General features: G+C 41.1%; 1 protein-coding gene and 1 long non-coding RNA gene across 3 annotated transcripts in view; one reads left to right on the top strand and one right to left on the bottom strand.

The window, feature by feature from the left end:
- Positions 1-4,871: 4,871 nt before the first annotated feature.
- On the bottom strand, positions 4,872-15,119 carry LOC139423027 (uncharacterized). The gene is made up of 3 exons (XR_011635788.1): positions 14,993-15,119; positions 10,990-11,049; positions 4,872-5,244 (listed from the first exon to the last, which is right to left on the bottom strand). It is a non-coding gene; the product is annotated as an uncharacterized lncRNA (long non-coding RNA).
- Positions 14,335-18,926, top strand: part of LOC139423026 (ribose-phosphate pyrophosphokinase 1-like) — an 18,594-nt gene continuing 14,002 nt past the window's right edge. The window contains exons 1-2 of one of the 2 annotated variants that reach the window (XM_071174598.1): positions 14,335-14,691; positions 16,647-16,830. In XM_071174598.1, the coding sequence (XP_071030699.1) occupies positions 14,570-14,691; positions 16,647-16,830 (306 nt within the window). In that variant the 5' untranslated portion in view covers positions 14,335-14,569. Of the gene's footprint in view, positions 14,692-16,646; positions 16,837-18,926 lie in introns of both variants that reach the window. The other variant, XM_071174596.1, reaches the window with a different exon arrangement.

Genomic DNA, 18,926 nt, shown 5'->3' with positions numbered 1-18,926 from the left:
AAGCACCAATTATGGTCAGTTTAGACTGAGAATAGTATCTAGTTATGGTAAGGGGTGAAATAAGTATAGCCATTTATAATTGTAACGGTTTAGCAGATTATAAAAAAAGAAGATCAGTCTTTACATGGCTAAAAGAAAAGGAATATAACATATGCTGTTTACAGGAAACTCACTCTACATCCTGTTGTGTGGAAAATGAAATAGGGTGGTGAAACATTTTTCTGTCATGGACACAGGAACTCAAAAGATATGATGATATTAATTAACAAAAATGTCAATCTGAATGTGCAAATAGTCAGGAATCGCAAGGAAGGTGGATCTTTTTGAATATGAAAGTGGACGAAAAAGAGATTTGGCTCATTAATCTATATGGTCCAAATCAGGATGACCTATACTTCTTCGAAAATATTTATACCCATTTATTTATTGAACTTACAGGCAACAAATGGTCAAATCATTATGGTAGGAGACTATAACAGTGTTAAGTACCTCAATGGACCGTAAAGGTAATCACTCTCCATACTATCATCAAATATATTATGGACACATTAGAAATAGTGGATATTTGAAGACTAAAAAACCCAGACCTAGTGAGATATACAAGGAGGAGACTTAATCAAGCTAGTCGTCTTCACTACTTTCTTGTCTCTTTCTCTCTTGTATCAAAGGTTTAAAAAGTTAACAGGAGACAGAATGCGATCAGATCATCATCTAATTGTTCTTCACATAACTCTTATATAATTTCCACGTGGACGGGGATATTGGATATTTAATAAAAGTTTACTGGAGGACAACTTATTTTTAACTAAGACAAAATCAGTTAACTGATTTTTTCCAGTATAGTATAAGTTCAGCAAATCCCCTTATTGTTTGGGATACGTCTAAATGTACCTTCAGAGGTCATTCAATTCAATTTTCATCAATAATAAAAAAGCTAGCCAGCCAGACAATTTTAGAGGAATGATTCCATAAATGTTTCTAATTAACTGTCAATATGCCAACATTCCATTGAAATAATGTAGTCAATTTACAGCCATAAACTGGCTGAAATCATTTGCAGATAGGACGTAGACAAGTTTTAACTACAACAAGTACTGATATTGTATCATATAATACCATTCACAGCTTTCCAGGAAAACACAATTTAGACATTTATGGTCTGTTTACATATATTTTAGAGGCTATTTCTACAGAAAATTGGTGTAAAACCTGTAGAAACTGTACTTATAATTTATATGAAATTATTTTAGGTTGACAATAATTCCATTACACAATTTCTGATATATCACATGCCTTACTTTTATTTTCCAGCATAAGTAAAATCAGGATTATGCTTCTACTGCCATTCACTCCAACGGTGAAGGTGCATAAAGATATCAGAATTCAGATCGTAGATCGTCGCAGGAGGCTCTGGACTGAGAACCACTGCTGAAGACTCTGAACTGCAGACCATCGCTGGAGGCTCCGGTTTGCCAACTGCCGCTGGAGGCTCCGGACCGCCGACCGCCACTGGAGGCTCCGGACCGCCGACCGCCGGCTCCGGACCGCCGACCGCCGCTGGAGGTTCCGGACCGCAGACCGTCGCTGGAGGTTCCGGACCGCAGACCGTCGCTGGAGGTTCCGGACCGTAGACTGTCGCTGGAGGTTCCGGACCGTAGACCGTCGCTGGAGGTTCCGGACTGTGGACCGTTGTTGGAAGCTCTGGATTGGGAACTGTCGCCGGAAGCTCTGGACTGGGAACTGTTGCCGGAAGCTCTGGACTGGGAACTGTCGCCGGAAGCTCTGGACTGTGGAGGCGCACTGGAAGCCTGATGCGTGGTGCCGACACTGGTGGTACCGGGCTGATGACAAGCACCTAAGGGCGAGTGCGGGGAAGAGGCACAGGACGTACTGGACTGTGGAGGCGCACTGGAGACCTGATACGTGGGACCTATCCAGGTGGCACCGGCCTGCTCCCCGCACCTCAGGGCAAGTGCGGGGAGCAGGAACAGGACGGACCTGACTGGGAAAGCGCACTTGAGGGAGGGTGCGAGGAGTTGGCACAAGACGCACTGGGTTGTGAAGGTACACTGTACGGACGAGTACGGGGAGCTGACTCAGGTGACAACAAATGACAACACATTCCTTTATTCCAAATTCGTGCGTCCTCCACCAACTCAACAATTCCCCCATTTCTCTCTCCTCCGAATTCTCCTTCTTCTCCCAGACTGGCTCTGGTTTTCTCCTCCGCTCCGCCGACTGCTCCATGTGCCCCCCCCCAAAACATTATTGGGATTTCTGTGGCCTACCTCCCCGACTTCGTCGCTGTCCTTCCTTTGCTGTTTCCACCTGCCTCCATGGCAGTCTCTTTACTCCTGTTATAATGTCGTCCGAAGTCCAAGATGTTCTCTCCCTAATCTCCTCTATCGACCGGGATGCAATTATCTCCCGGGCACGCTGCTTGGTCCGTTGTTGGTGGGATCTTCTGTCACGTTCGTCATAATGAGTAGACCAAGGCGCAGCGTGCGTAGAGTTCCACATATTTTTAATAAATTGAAACTCAATCAAACAAAAAAAGTACAAACGAAACGTGAAGCTACTGGTGTGCACACAGGCAACTAACTGTAGACAAGATCCCACGAATAATAATGGGGAAATGGCTACCTAAATATGATCCCCAATCAGAGACAACGATAAACAGCTGCCTCTGATTGGGAACCATATCAGGCCACCATAGACATACATTTCACCTAGATGACCCACCCAAGTCCCTATCAAGCCCCAAACAGCACAGAGAATAAACAGCTTACTATGGTCAGGGCGTGACAATAATTCACTGTATCACAATTCCAGTGGGTCAGAAGTTAACATGCACTAAGTTTACTGTGCCTTTAAACAGCTTGGGAAATTCCAGAAAATTATGTCATGGCTTTAGAAGCTTCTGATAGGCTAATTGACGTCATTTGAGTCAATTGGAGGTGTACCTGTGGATGTATTTCAAGGCCTACCTTCAAACTCATTGCCTCTTTGCTTGACATCATGGGAAAATCAAAAGAAATCAGCCAAGACCTAAGAAAATAAATTGTAGACCTCCACAAGTCTGGTTCATCCTTGGGAGCAATTTCCAAACTCCTGAAGGTTCCACTTTCATTTGTGCAAAAAATAGTACGCAAGTATAGACACCATGGGACAACACAGCCGTCATACCACTCAGGAAGGAGATGCGTTCGGTCTCCTAGAGATGAGCGTACTGTAACGGTTTTCTTCCGTTGAAGGAGAGGTGAATAGTGAAACTCCGCACAAAAGCAATAATGGCATTATAATGAACATAAGTGTCGATATGACCGCAATAAAAAAAATAGTAAATTATTGTCAGCTCGTGCTTGTGTGTATCTCCATGCAATGGCATCATTTGGATTTAATTTAGCTGTTATCCCTTTTCAGTTCACACAATTTTCCAAATTTTCACCAGCTTGACACGCCTTGACGTACCTTTGATTGGTTTTAGTGAGTAATATTGTCATTCTTCAGCACCGTTGTGGAGTACAAAGGCTGTGCAGGTGCCTTATTTTGCGCGGAGGGAGTGAGCTTCCGTCTCACTTTGTTCATGGCCTTATTTGGCCTTATTTTGGCCAGACTTGTTCTCTTTGAAAGCAACTTGCTTGCCAATGACATTGAAGTGAAGAAATTGTCCATGGTGACATTTCTCCCCTTGTTCCACAAGTTTCATCACCACATTCTCTGACACTCTCGCCTGCTGCCAGATGTAGATTTTGTAGTTTTTTTCCCCCAGCTATTGAAATCCGTTCAGCATCTACAATTATGCACACTCTGTGAAGCTTACAGTACCCCAAGTAGGCCAGAGTAGACGGATAAGACTGCTTTGATTTGCTGGACTGATATAGGGTACACAACATTTTAAGATTATAATTAGAATGGATCAATACAATAGAATGGCCTGCCCTGTTCTTCATTCACAACTGGTGATTACATAATTACCGGTATGCATTGTTTGATTCTCCTCGCTCATCAATTCACCCATTCTCCCCATCATAATTTACTGAATGTATTTATTTATCTATTATGTGTGAAATTAGTTTTGCTATAGTTTATGTTCAGTTTCGAGGCAATTATCAGGGTGATTATCAGCTGAGCACTGCACTTTTAACTGTAGGAAGAAGGAGCAGAGCAGGCCCTATTGTCGGGAGAAGGAGGGGCAACTGGGTAGGCCATCATTGTAAATAAGAATTTGTTCTTAACTGACTTGCCTAGTTAAATAAAGGTTAAAAAAGGGGGAAACCATAATAAAATGACATGCCCTCCTAAAACTGGTTATATCACCAGTTCTGTTTGTGAGATTAAGATTCTAACACCAACAGTGTGTTACATAGACTTATTTTGGAAAAGTTAAGGATGGAGGGGGGCATGACTTAAAAAATGACAGAGTAATACAAATGTTTAACCATGAGCAGTCAAAATGACTGCTTTAGCGGTTCTAGTGTCCCCAAAGCACACACATCCCTGGGTCGCTCCTCGTTTCAGTTCGCTGCAGCTAACGCCTGGAAAAAGCTGCAAAAAACACTCAAACTGGACAGTTTTATCTCCCTCTACATTCAAAGACTCGACCATGGATACTCTACTGAGTATAGTTGTCTCTAGCTTTTTGCCCTTCGTGCTGTTAATAATGTTTGTACCATGTTTGTGCTGCTACCATGTTGTGTTGCTACTGTGTTGTCATGTTGTGTTGCTACCATGCCGTGTTGTCATGTGGTCCTGCCATATTATGTTATTGTCTTAGGTCTCTATGTAGTGTTATGGTGTCTCTCTTGTCGTGATGTACAGTACCAGTCAGAAGTTTGGACCCACCTACTCATTAATGGGTTTTTCTTTATTTGGACTATTTTCTATATTATATAATAATAGTGAAGACATCAAAACTATATAATAACACATATGGAATCATGTAGTAACAAAAAAGTGTTAAACAAATCAAAATATATTTTATATGTGAGATTCTTCAATCTTGGCATTCTCTCAACCAGCTTCATCTGGAATGCTTTTCCAACAGTCTTGAAGGAGTTCCCACATATGCTGAGCACTTGTTGGCTGCTTTCCTTCACTCTGCGGTCCAACTCATCCCAAACTATCTCAATTGGGTTGAGGTTGGGCGACTGTGGAGGCCAGATCATCTGATGCAGGACTCCATCACTCTCATTATTGGTCAAATAGCCCGTACATAGCCTGGAGGTGTGTTGGGTCATTGTCCTGTTGAAAAACAAATGATAGTCCCACTAAGTGCAAACCAGATGGGATGACGTATCACCAGTGGTGTAAAGTACTTAAGTAAAAATATGACTACTTAAGTAGTATTTTTAGATATTTGTACTTTACTTTACTCTTTCTATTTTTGACAACTTTTACTTCACTACATTCCTAAAGAAAATAATATTATTTTTACTCCATACATTTTCCCTGGCACACAAAGTATAATTGGATAATTCAGGATAATTGTCAAATTCACACACATCAAGAGAACATCCCTGATCATCCCTACTGCCTCTTATCTGGCAGACTCATTAAACACAAATGCTATGTTTGTAAATGATGTCTGAGTGTTGGAGTGTGCCCTTGGCTATCTGTATATTAAAAAAACAAGAAAATCATGCCATCTGGTTTGCTTAATATAATGAATGTGAAATGATTTATACTTGTACTTTATATTTTAGAAATAACATTTGTGACCCGTTTCAGGAAACAAGGCATATGTCGCAGGTCACTACTTCACACGAGAGCCATTTGAACAGGTGTGTAAACCTTTCTGTGAAATGCTTGCTTACAAGCCCTTAACCAACAAAGCTTTAAGAAGTAAACAAAATTACAAAAGTGTTAAGTAAAAAATAGAAAATAAAAGTAACAAATAATTAAACAGCAGCAGTAAAATAACAAGCGAGGCTATATGCAGGGGGTACCCGTACAGAGTCAAAGTGCGGGGGCACTGGTTAGTTGAGGTAATATGTCCACTACCGTTCAAAAGTTTGGGGTCACTTAGAAATGTCTTTGTTTTTCAAAGAGAAGCAAAAAAAAATGTCCATTAAAATAACATCAAATTGATCAGAAATACAGTGCAGACATTGTTAATTTTGTAAATGACTATTGTAGCTGGAAACAGCTGATTTTAATTGAATATCTACATAGGCGTACAGAGGCCCATTAACAGCAACCATTATCAGCAACCTGTGTTCCAATGGCACGTTGTGTTAGCTAATTCAAGTTTATAATTTTAAAAGGCTAATTGATCATTAGAAAACCCTTTTGCAATTCTGTTAGCACTGCTGAAAACGATTGTTCTGATTAAAGAAACAATAAAACTGGCCTTCTTTAGAGTAGTTGAGTATCTGGAGCATCAGCATTTGTGGGTTCGATTACAGGCTCAAAATGGCCAGAAACAAACAACTTTCTTATGAAACTCGTCAGTCTATTATTGTTCTGAGAAATGAAGGCTATTCCATGTGAGAAATTGCCAAGAAACTAAAGATCTTGTACAACGCTGTGTACTACTTCCTTCACAGAACAGAGCAAACTGGCCCTAACCAGAATAGAAAGAGGAGTGTTAGGCCCGGTGCACAACTGAGCAAGAGGACAAGTACATTAGTGTCTAGTTTGAGAAACAGATGCCTCACAAGTCCTCAACTGGCAGCTTCATTAAATAGTACCCGCAAAACATCAGTCTCAATGTCAACAGTGAAGAGGCGACTTCGGGATGCTGGCCTTCTAGGCAGAGTTACTCTGTCCAGTGTCTGTGTTATTTTGCCCATCTTACTTAATCTTTTCTTTTTATTTGCCAGTCTGAGATATGGCTTTTTCTTTGCAGCTTTGCCTAGAAGGTCAGCATCCTGGAGTCGAATCTTCACTGTTGACGTTGAGACTAGTTAGACTGGGTGCTTGACTGCTGTTGCTGGTACAGAACGCTCAGATCAACCCTTGAAGAGATGGGTTGGGCTAAAGCTTAAGAAGCTCTCCAGTTGGTCCAAAACATTCAAAAGCCATTTTCTCAAAAGTTAGGTTACAAGTTTATCAACTTTCAAAGCAGAATTACTTTCCGATTGTTCCTCAAATGCAGTGTATGAAATACAATTTTGTAGCTCTGTGTCTCTGCTTTTATCCAACATAAAAAAAAAAAAACATTTCAAATTTTGCTACCTAACCCTGAATCAAGGCGGTTGGACCATTGTCACATTTACTTTTGATGCTTAAGTATATTTAAAACCAAATACTTTTAGACTTTTACTCAAGTAGTATTTTACAAGGTGACTTTCACTTTTACTTGAGTAATTTTAGATTAAGGTATCTTTACTTTAACACAAGTATGACAATTTAATATTTTTTCCACCACTGCGTATCGCTGCAGAATTCTGTGGTAGCCATGCTGGTGTGTGCCTTGAATTCTAAATAAATCACTGACCGTGTCACCAGCAAAGCACCCCCACCACATCACACCTCTTCCTCCATGCTTCATGGTAGAAACCACACATGTGGAGATCATCCGTTCACCTACTCTGCGTCTCACAAAGACACGGCGGTTGGAACCAAAAATCTCCAATTTGGACTCCAGACCAAAGGAAAGATTTCCGCCGGTCTAATGTCCACTGCTCGTGTTTCTTGGCCCAAGCAAGTCTCTTCTTATTATTGGTGTCCTTTAGTAGTGGTTTCTTTGCAGCAATTCAACCATGAAGGCCTTTCAAAGTTCTTGCCATTTTCCTTTTGACTGACCTTCATGTCTTAAAGTAATGATGGACTGTCATTTCACTCTGCTTATTTGAGCTGTTCTTGCCATAATATGGACTTGGTCTTTTACCAAATAGGGCTATCTTCTGTATACCACCTCTACCTTGTCACAACACAACTGATTGGATCAAACACATTAAGAAGGAAAGGAATTCCACAAATTAACTTTTAACAAGGCACACCTGTTAATTGAAATGCATTTCAGGTGACTACCTCATGAAGCTGGTTAAGAGAATGCTAAGAGTGTATAAAGCTGTTATCAGGGCATAGGGTGGCTACTTTTAAGAATCTCAAAAATAAAATAGATTTTGATTTATTTAGCACTTTTTTGGTTACTACAAGATTTCATATGTGCTATTTCATAGTTTGATGTCTTCACTATTATTCTACAATGTAGAAAATGTAACTCATTTCTTATGAGAAATGTTTTTAGTTTTTAGGGGTGCAACTGCATCTAGGGTATTGCGCAAGGTTAAATTGAGTTCCTCAGTTAGGTGGTTAACTGATTTTTGTCCTCTGACGTCCTTGGGTAGGCAGAGGGAGTCTGGAAGGGCATCAAGGAATCTTTGTGTTGTCTGTGAATTTATAGCACAACTTTTGATGCTCCTTGGTTGGGGTCTAAACAGATTATTTGTTGCAATTGCAAACGTAATAAAATGGTGGTCCGATAGTCCAGGATTATGAGGAAAAACATTAAGATCCACAACATTTATTCCATGGGACAAAACTAGGTCCAGAGTATGACTGTGACAGTGAGTAGGTCCAGAGACATGTTGGACAAAACCCACTGAGTCGATGATGGCTCCGAAAGCCTTTTGGAGTGTGTCTGTGGACTTTTCCATGTGAATATTAAAGTCACCAAAAATGAGAATATTATCTGCTATGACTACAAGGTCCAATAGGAATTCAGGGAACTCAATGAGGAACGCTGTATATGGCCCAGGAGGCCTGTAAACAGTAGCTATAAAAAGTGATTGAGTAGGTTGCATAGATTTCATGACTAGAAGCTCAAAAGACGAAAACGTCATTTTTTTTTTGTAAATTGAAATTTGCTATCGTAAATGTTAGCAACACCTCCGCCTTTGCGGGATGCACGGGGGAACAAAAACATTTCAAATTTTGCTACCTAACCCTGAATCAAGGCGGTTGGACCATTGTCACATTTACTTTTGATGCTTAAGTATATTTAAAACCAAATACTTTTAGACTTTTACTCAAGTAGTATTTTACAAGGTGACTTTCACTTTTACTTGAGTAATTTTAGATTAAGGTATCTTTACTTTAACACAAGTATGACAATTTAATATTTTTTCCACCACTGCGTATCGCTGCAGAATTCTGTGGTAGCCATGCTGGTGTGTGCCTTGAATTCTAAATAAATCACTGACCGTGTCACCAGCAAAGCACCCCCACCACATCACACCTCTTCCTCCATGCTTCATGGTAGAAACCACACATGTGGAGATCATCCGTTCACCTACTCTGCGTCTCACAAAGACACGGCGGTTGGAACCAAAAATCTCCAATTTGGACTCCAGACCAAAGGAAAGATTTCCGCCGGTCTAATGTCCACTGCTCGTGTTTCTTGGCCCAAGCAAGTCTCTTCTTATTATTGGTGTCCTTTAGTAGTGGTTTCTTTGCAGCAATTCAACCATGAAGGCCTTTCAAAGTTCTTGCCATTTTCCTTTTGACTAACCTTCATGTCTTAAAGTAATGATGATGATTGAGTAGTGATTGAGTAGGTTGCATAGATTTCATGACTAGAAGCTCAAAAGACGAAAACGTCATTTTTTTTTTGTAAATTGAAATTTGCTATCGTAAATGTTAGCAACACCTCCGCCTTTGCGGGATGCACGGGGGAACAAAAACATTTAAAATTTTGCTACCTAACCCGGGGGATATGGTCACTAGTGTAACCAGGAGGTGAGGCCTCATTTAACACAGTAAATTCATCAGGCTTAAGCCATGTTTCAGTCAGGCCAATCACATCAAGATTATGATCAGTGATTCGTTCATTGACTATAACTGCCTTTGAAGTGAGGGATCTAACATTAAGTAGCCCTATTTCACGATCTCTTTCAATAATGGCAGGAATGGGGGAGGTCTTTATCCTAGTAAGATTGCTAAGGCGAACACCGCCGTGTTTAGTTTTGCCCAACCTAGGTCGAGGCACAGACACAGTCTCAATGGGGATAGCTGAGCTGACTACACTGACTGTGCTAGTGGCAGACTCCACTAAACTGGCAGGCTGGCTAACAGCCTGCAGCCTGGCCTGCAACCTATTTCATTGTGGAGCTAGAGCCCTGTCTATGTTGGTAGATAAAATGAGAGCACCCCTCCAGCTAGGATGGAGTCCGTCACTCCTCAACAAGCGAGGCTTGGTGAGTCCCAGAAAGAGGGCCAATTATCTACAAATTCTATCTTTTGGGAGGGGCAGAAAACAGTTCTCAACCAGCGAATGAGACTCTGATGTAGAGCTCATCGCTCCCCCTAACTGGGAGGGGGCCAGAGACAATTACTTGATGCCGACACATCTTTCTAGCTGATTTACAGGCTGGAGCTATGTTGCGCTTGGTGACCTCTGCCTGTTTCATCCTAACATCGTTGGTGCCGACGTGGATAACAATATCTCTACTCTCTACACTCACCAGTTTTAGCTTTAGCCAACACCATCTTCATATTAGCCTTAACGTCGGTAGCCTTGCCCCCTGGTAAACAGTGTATGATCGCTGGATGATTCGTTTTAAGTCTAATACTGCGGGTAATGGAGTCACCAATGACTAGGGTTTTCAATTTGTCAGAGCTAATGGTGGGAAGCTTCGGCATCTCAGACCCCGTAACAGGAGGAGTAGAGACCAGAGAAGGCTCGGCCTCAGACTCCGACTCGCTTTTAACGGGGAAAACCGGTTGAAAGTTTCTGTCGGCTGAATGAGCGACACCGGTTGAGCATTCCTACAGCATTTCCCTCCAGAAGCCATGAGAAAGTTGTCCGGCTGTGGGGACCGTGCTAGGGGATTTGTACTAACGTTACTATCTGTACTTACTGGTGGAACAGACGCTGTTACATCCTTTCCTACACTGAAATTACACTTGCCTAACGATTGTGTCTGAAGCTGCGTCTCAACCCTTGATACAATTTGGAAATCAACTTTGACAAACCTTCAGACTGCCTTAAAATAGCATCTGGCAGGAATAAAGTGTTGTATTTTCAAAAATTCACCTCACCTGTCAGACTGGTCTTCCCTGGCTGCCTGACTCTGAGACCACTGTCACCATCTGATCCTCCTAAAATGAGACATGACAAATAATTAACTTGGTGTACATTTATACATTATATTATCCAATAATAGAATCAATGGTTCAATAATTGAAACAACCATTATTCTCAGATCCCAGACTGTTTCATGCTGGGAGCAGGGGTCAGACTGATGATTTTGGGATTACAATATTTTTGTTGTCCCACAGATTATTTTTGAAATGGTCCTCTTTCTGCTTTGTATGCGTTAGATTACCTATTGTATTAAAAACACATATGTTTCGCATTTTTCACAATTCGCTGCATCACTTTAAGTAGCCTACCTCTCCTAGTTGGGCGTGAGAGTTCAATTTCGCCTAGTATGTGTGGTCTCATTGAAATAGAGTAGGCTGCTTACATGGGCAGAGAATCACTTGGCAGTTAACTTGAATATGTGTCTGTAAATAAATATTGATCATGAAAAGAAGTGGAGGGCGCTCAACCAACTTCTTGCTGCCTCCAGTTAAGTAGCCATACCTGCGACATCAGGTGCGCGTGTGGTCTCAATTAAATAGAGTAGGCTAGCCTATGTATACATGGGCTGAGAAGCACGGGACAGTTTTATCTTTCCAAGAAAATGTACTTCCTAAATAGGCCTATGATTATGATATAGTCTACTACATTGCCTAGAAATAGGCCTAAATATTGATTACCCATATTTCTGAAAATCTTCCCACTTCTAAAAAGTAGGCTATAAATATAGAAAGTGCAAGTCTCTCCAACTCTGCTCTCTTCAATCTGCACATCTAGCATATTGGCAGATATAGCCCTGTAATACAATGTAAGGGCCATGTGAGAATCTCTGGTAATTTAACCTATTTCTTAAGTTATCTTTGCGGATTTGTATTTGCCTATAGGGCGCAAAAAAGCTGGGACCATGGCTGGCAAGTGAGCTGCGTCACATACGCCTAAAATAACATTGCAGGAATGCAGTTGGGACCAGTCCTTGCAGGTGGGAGTAGGAGGGATGAAGAAATCGGTCCAGTACAGACCTCTACTGTGCACCATGACACTGAAGCCTGTAACACTTTAGAGCTGTTTATTATTGTGTCAGTGGGAAAAGTAGGGAATTAGCTAGGTAAACTGACAGATCAATAATGTTACATTGACATACTGACTAATAGAACTCTCATTGCACTGAAAAAACGCCAGAATATCAATCTTCAATCGTTTGGCCGATGGTTTTTCACCGTTTGATTCAGATCTAGTTTGATCGATGCAAAAACAAGATCTAATGAGCCAACTTTTGGCCAGCTCTCTTTAACGCTACATATCTGACAAGGCTAGAGCTGACCTGGCTGTGGTAGCTACTCACTAGTGTAGGTTATTCATCTACCTCAGTCAAGAGGGGATGAAACATGTCAGTTACAATACTAGCGCAGCAATGCGAATAAACACTAGGTTCGTTTTTTCTGTTAACTTCTCTAGGGTAGGGGGCAGCATTTGAAATTTTGGATGAAAAGCATGCCCATATTATACTGCCTTCTACTCAGGCCCAGAAGATAGGGTATGCATATAATTAGTAGATTTGGATAGAAAACACTCTAAAGTTTCAAAAACTGTTAAAATAATGTCTGTGAGTATAACAGAACTGATTTGGCAGGCAAAAACCTGAGAAGAATCCATTCAGGAAGTAGGATTGTTGTTGTTGTAGTTTTCTATTCAATGCCATTACAGTATCCATTGACTTAGGACTCAAATTGCAGTTCCTATGCCTTCCACTAGATGTCAACAAACTGGAAGTGTGACATCTTTCTCCAATGACTTCCTAAGACTGAAGTATTTAGTCAGTTATCAGTTACTCCATATCAAGGCTAGATGGGGCTGAATGGCAACAACTGCAAAGCAACTAATTCATCTCATTGGTTCATGACTGTTCAGTCTTGAATATATATGTAGATATGTATGGTCAAAAGCCTATACCGCTCCAGTGTCTAGCTGGAACTCCACACCCATGAAGGCCCAACTTCCTGCTTTTATCCTATCACTAACACACTTACCACAGTACAATGAATGGGAAAAGGGGGAGACAAAATCTAAGTTACACTATTAACAAAAGGAATATATCTCAATCAGGTAAATATAAATCAGAAAAGGTACGTACCTAATATTTCAACATATACATTCATATATTTACACACACGGTGCTCTGAATGTTCTGTCTTTTATACATATGTCTATATCAGCTCTAACAGAATGTTTTATTAAACCTTCAAAAGGGACACACACGAACACAATAATGGAATTTTATCAATCAAAGTCATTGACAGGAAAAGTAATTTACTACATCACTTATAGTAGCAGCCTCTCCCCCTCATTTGCTTAATTGGGGGAATGGGATGGAGAAATGGTTTCCTATAGGTAGGGTTGGACTCAACAGGTTCAATGCATCCCAATGGGCATCCTTTTCCCTGTATAATGCACTCCGTTTGACCACAGCCCTATGGCCCTTGAAAAAAATGAGTGCACTATGTATAGGGAATAGGGTGCCATTTGGGACACAGTCCAGTCCATCTGTTGATGAAGCCACATGAAGTCAATGGCTGCATATCAATTGTCTATCCTTCTCCTCGTGGATATCCAAGCATTGGACAGGTGTAAGTATTGGCTTGAGATACTTTATACCATTATTAAATCCCTGAGATGAGAAGAAATGTGCAAGTCCACACTTAGGGAGAAGGACAAGGGATATGCAGCCAATGTTAATGCTGACACAACTTTGAGTCATTAGTAAAGATACAAAAAAGGGTATTCTATAAAAGGGCAAATAACTGACAAGTTGTTGCAGTAGTATGTAAGACAATGGATGCAGAGTATAGGTTAATTATGGACTTTAAAAAATTGCTGTTAACAGCGCCACACTCAGGCAGAAAACGGAATGTTATTCTCAGCCAGGCCCGTCATTTCAAAGCAAATTTAATTACATCTTTATTTGTATTTCTAATGTATTCCAAACACAGGTTGTAACCAAATGATCCCAATAATGTTGGTAGTAAACGATGCCCCCTCTGGTATGTTCTGTTGCGAACTGTTTGGGACTCGTTGTTTCCCTATTTAGGACTACTACTCAAATATATTTTACTTAAATCAGAAACGAAATGAACTGCAATACATTGGTCTCAAATATACTAGCATAACTAGTCTACACAGAACCACCGCGGACCCATAGCAAAATTACAGGCTATAAAACGTGTCCCTGTGCAACATGCTTAGCTCTGTCCACTGGGGCGTGGTTTACGGAGCGCTCTCAGAAGTAAACGCTCCTATCGTATTTCAACCGATCGAGTTCTCACCACACAAGCTTTCCCCGTCATCAATTTGGGCACCGTATAGTAGCCAACCTATAGACAAAAAAAATATCATTCACCATACCAGGCGCTCCTCCTTGGCTGTTGGTGGGTTAGCTAAAGATAATCTAGCTAGCATTTATGTATGTTTTTTCTTGTTAGCCGTGTATTTATGTAATTACGGGTGTTTGGCTACTTCAATCGTATCCCTCGTAGGTCCAAAATGCCTAACATAAAGATATTCAGCGGCAGCTCTCATCCGGACCTTGGCCAGAAAATTGCGGACCGCCTGGGACTTGAACTGGGGAAGGTTGTGACTAAAAAATTCAGCAATCAGGAGACATGGTAGGTTGTGTTTAAGCAATTGAGATTTTACCGGATACCAGTTATATTGCAAGCAAACGTTAGTTATTTTTGACAAATGTGTGAATTTTGTAGTAATTGTTTGCCAACGTCAGATAACGGTGAGTTTAAAGTTAGCCCACATGGCCAATTGAAAGTGCGAGTGAGTGGTCGTTGTTGCTAGCTATAGTAGCTAAGATTAGTTTACCACAAACCGTGATTTGGAGTTTAACGGCGGTTGGCATCTACTACTGGTACAGGTTTGTATCTAGTTAACTAGTTGTGTTGGCAATTTTATATTTACCATCAAATGAGACCGGGTAAGGGAAGGAGGCCTCGAACTTCAACTCCCAAAAACCGTTTGGATTGTAGTCGTGGGATGTCATTTCAATGACCTTTCATGGGATCGTCACTTGTTGCCACAATGTCAAACCCCGCCTATTTCTAAAATACATAATCAAATGTGATTTCAAAACTAAACTTAACTTTATGCCTAACCTTACATTAAGACCAAACGGCAAATGTTAACATTTTACGATGTCATTTTTACGATATAGCCGATTTTGACGTTGTGGCTGCTATCTAGTGGAAACCCCTTCGTGGCCCTTTACATGTATAAATGGCTAGTTAACCTTCTCCCATTATACCATTCACAGTGAATCACATACCATTAATTGTCCCTCACGTGTGAATAGTATGCGCTACTTCTGCATGGATGCCGCGTTCACGTGCTATTCGGAACTCAGAAATGTATGGTTTGTTAACTTGCAGATCGTGTATAACTACAGCCAGTTACTGACATTTCCGAGTTGTTTTTTGTTGTTGTTCCGACTACTACTTGAACGCTGCACGAGATCATGGCATCATCACCTTTATTCAGGTTGACTGTTGGTGTTTCAAGACAACTGTGAACTCGTACTTCAGGACGGAAAGTAGGAACTCTAGAAAGATGCCACGTTCAAAACAACTGTAAACTCAGAAAAATACGAGGTCAAATCATGACGTCAGTGATCTTCATGTCGGAAATGCAGAGCTCTGCAAATAGTTTCCGAGTTGGATGAACGTTAAAATCGTTTTTTTCTGAGTTCCCAGTGTTGAACGCACTCTGAGATATCAGAGTTCCCAGTTTTGAACACGGCAAGAGACCAGAATTTCCGATTTGAATGACCTTTAAACGACCCCCCCCCCCCCCCCCCCCCCCCCCCCCCAGTTTTCCGAGTTCCAGTTGTCTTGAATGCTCTGAAGTCGTAGATTTCCGAGGTCCCAGTTGTTTTGAAAGCGGCATTTGGCTAGCTAATTTTACATCCTCCAAGTAGTGGAAATCTTTTTTTGCTTAATTGACTTCTAGCCAATTTGTCAGGCTAAAAGCTTATAATTGTATTACTCTACAACCTTTTGATGCTAGCACTCACACTGACCCTCTAGCAGTAGGTGAAGTTGGTAGGTGATGTACTCAGTTGCAACAAATTATTTTCCATCCATCACAGGAGTTCAGTCTTATCAAACTAATTTAAATTATTTTCATATTACCATATTAGTACTTCTGAGTTGTACTGTGTTTTTACTAGTGTTGTAAAATGATCCTGTTTGACAGTAGACATGGGACTTGCTTGCTTGTTGCAGGGTATAAGTAGCAGGTGCCTTTGACATGTGAAAAGCTTAAGAATATTGTTTACCTGGAGGTTTGTAATAATAGCCCTCATCCTGAGTGTTGACATCCATAGGGTTCTTCAATATTCTCTGTTTCTTTTTCAAGTTATGTTGTTGGTATAATGTTAGATCACAGAATAGTTGGTAGTGCAGAAATGTATAACTGTGAATATACAGAACATTCATTCGTTGCGTTGTATCCATTGACCTGGAAGCCCATGATTCTATGATCTTATTGTTCTCTACCTGTTGTGGACCTGTCACCATGTATAGTCTACTGTCTGACACCACATGATTTACTCCTGCAGCGTGGAGATTGGGGAGAGTGTCAGAGGAGAGGATGTCTACATTGTCCAGAGTGGTTGTGGTGAGATTAACGATAACTTAATGGAGCTCCTCATCATGATCAATGCCTGTAAGATTGCCTCTGCCTCACGAGTCACGGCTGTCATCCCCTGTTTCCCATATGCAAGACAAGACAAGAAGGACAAGGTGGGGGTGAGGGAAACTTAAATCGTTTGTTCTTTATTCACAGCACCAACACACTACACCAGGGGTTCCCAAACTTTTTTTGGCCCACGACCCCATTTTGATGTCTAAAAATTCTCACGGACCCAACCATGTGGACATTTTTGTTGTTGTAATTAACTGCCAATGTTAACTTTTTATTTTATTTGGGGCTATGGCAGTCAATTGAAAAACATTCTAATACTATTTCTGATTGTCTTCTCAACTTATCACATACTTTTAATATGGGGCTATGACAGTCATTTGCAAATTAGTCTGATGTCTCTTCTCACTGCCACTAATGAGATGGGTGTGCATGTCGCGTCAGGGCGTGTGGTCAAAAGTGCGCACCTAAACTCTGCTGTCACATCCAACCTGGATCTATATTTGGTTTTAATGCAGACAAGATCACTGAATCCAGCTTCACACAGATATGAGCTGGCGAAGGGTACCATGAGTTGTAATGCTTAGAGGGAGACTGCAGGTTATTCCCTTTGAGTCGGGAACAAAAACGCCTCCGTTGTCTGCAGCATTCGGTCACATGACTGCTTGATCAGCTGTTTGATTTCACTTACCGGCATGTCAACTGAGTCAGGATTGGGAAGTAGGTCAGAAAGTGCTCTTCCAAGTGTTGGAGGTGAGCAGCCATCACTCGTGTGGGACACTTACTGATTCTGTTTTCTGTTAGAAACATGCACAGCTGAGGAAAGGTGTCATGGTTCACTTTGGAAAGACTCTCCAATAAGAATTCTATCCTCTGAATCCACTGATTCACTCATCTGTAAAATGTTTTTGTATTTCCCCTCCGTGCTTGCGTTCAGTTTCCCAAATATGTCTGTTACATGACAACAGTTCATCTCTCAATGCGAAAAAATCTTTCCAACACTCCCTCTCGATAACTGCCACGCCTTGGTGTGAAATTGAACATTGTCATGCTCTGATCCCATATCTCCACATAGTTTTGCAAACAGGTGTGTGTGCAGTGGATGTAGTTTACAATCAAAGTTACCTGCTGCAATTTATCTCAATGTTCTGTGCTCAGCTCTTTTGCCGCCAGTTGCTCTCAGTATATCCATATGGGAGAGGGAGACATTCATAACTAGAGTGCAGAGGCTTGCCCTGCCCCCAATAGATTGAGCACCATCTGTGCAAAAGTCCACCGTTTGAGCCCATGGAATTTGTTTTTTGTCAATATGGCCACGCAGCACACTGAACATCTCCTCTGCCGTTTTATGCTCTTGAATCGTGAGACCGAGCAATCGGTCCTGGTAAATAGCATTCCCTGACGTGTGTAGCGAACAAAAGTCAGTACATGGGCATCTCGGCCCTCACAGCTAATGTCCATTTGGAGAGCATAAGCTGGGGAGTTTGTCATTCAGTCAGTTTTCTTTTGATTGCTAGCAATAGCATTAATTCTTAGTTTAACAGTGTTATCTGACAAAGGTATTGATGTGAGTTTCTGCACCTCTGCCTCCCAACACATTGTTTTCACTATATCAATTGCGTCCTGTGACATGAACGTCTCTGCAATAGTGTGTGGTTTCATAGCGTAGCGGGCCTAGCAATTCAGTGGGAATGAAATTCTCCCGCGACCCCATTTTTAATATCAGGAGACCGCAAATGGGGCTCGTAACCCCTAGTTTGGGAACCGCTGCTCTGCACTATCAATATCAATCGGTGAGTGATTTGATTGATCTCAGCAAATATTTGACTGCTTTTCAAAAATGCCCTGTTGGCCGAACCACTTTGGTTGAATGGACTAACTAGGGTTGCACATTTTGGGGAATATTGAGGTGGAAACTTTTTATGGGAATTAATGGAAATATATGCAAATTAATACCATTTAGGTGTCTTGCATTGCATACATTTACCATTATTATATGGAAACATAAGGTAAAAGGTTTATCATAAGTAGACAATTGCAAATGATTAAATCCTTCCAATAGAAAAAAAATGCTATGAATTGAACTTTAAATGAGTTGACTCTTCACATGGGATGATTTCACAGAACGTCAAAAGAAAGGGAATATTGAATGATCCCAATGACTCAAATGATTCATCGCATCTCCCAAGAACGTTTT

The sequence above is a fragment of the Oncorhynchus clarkii genome, chromosome 12 (assembly GCF_045791955.1).
Source record: "Oncorhynchus clarkii lewisi isolate Uvic-CL-2024 chromosome 12, UVic_Ocla_1.0, whole genome shotgun sequence".
Lineage (NCBI taxonomy): Eukaryota > Metazoa > Chordata > Actinopteri > Salmoniformes > Salmonidae > Oncorhynchus > Oncorhynchus clarkii.
Note: the sequence above shows the minus strand (reverse complement) of the source record. Positions and strands in the feature narration are given on the sequence as shown.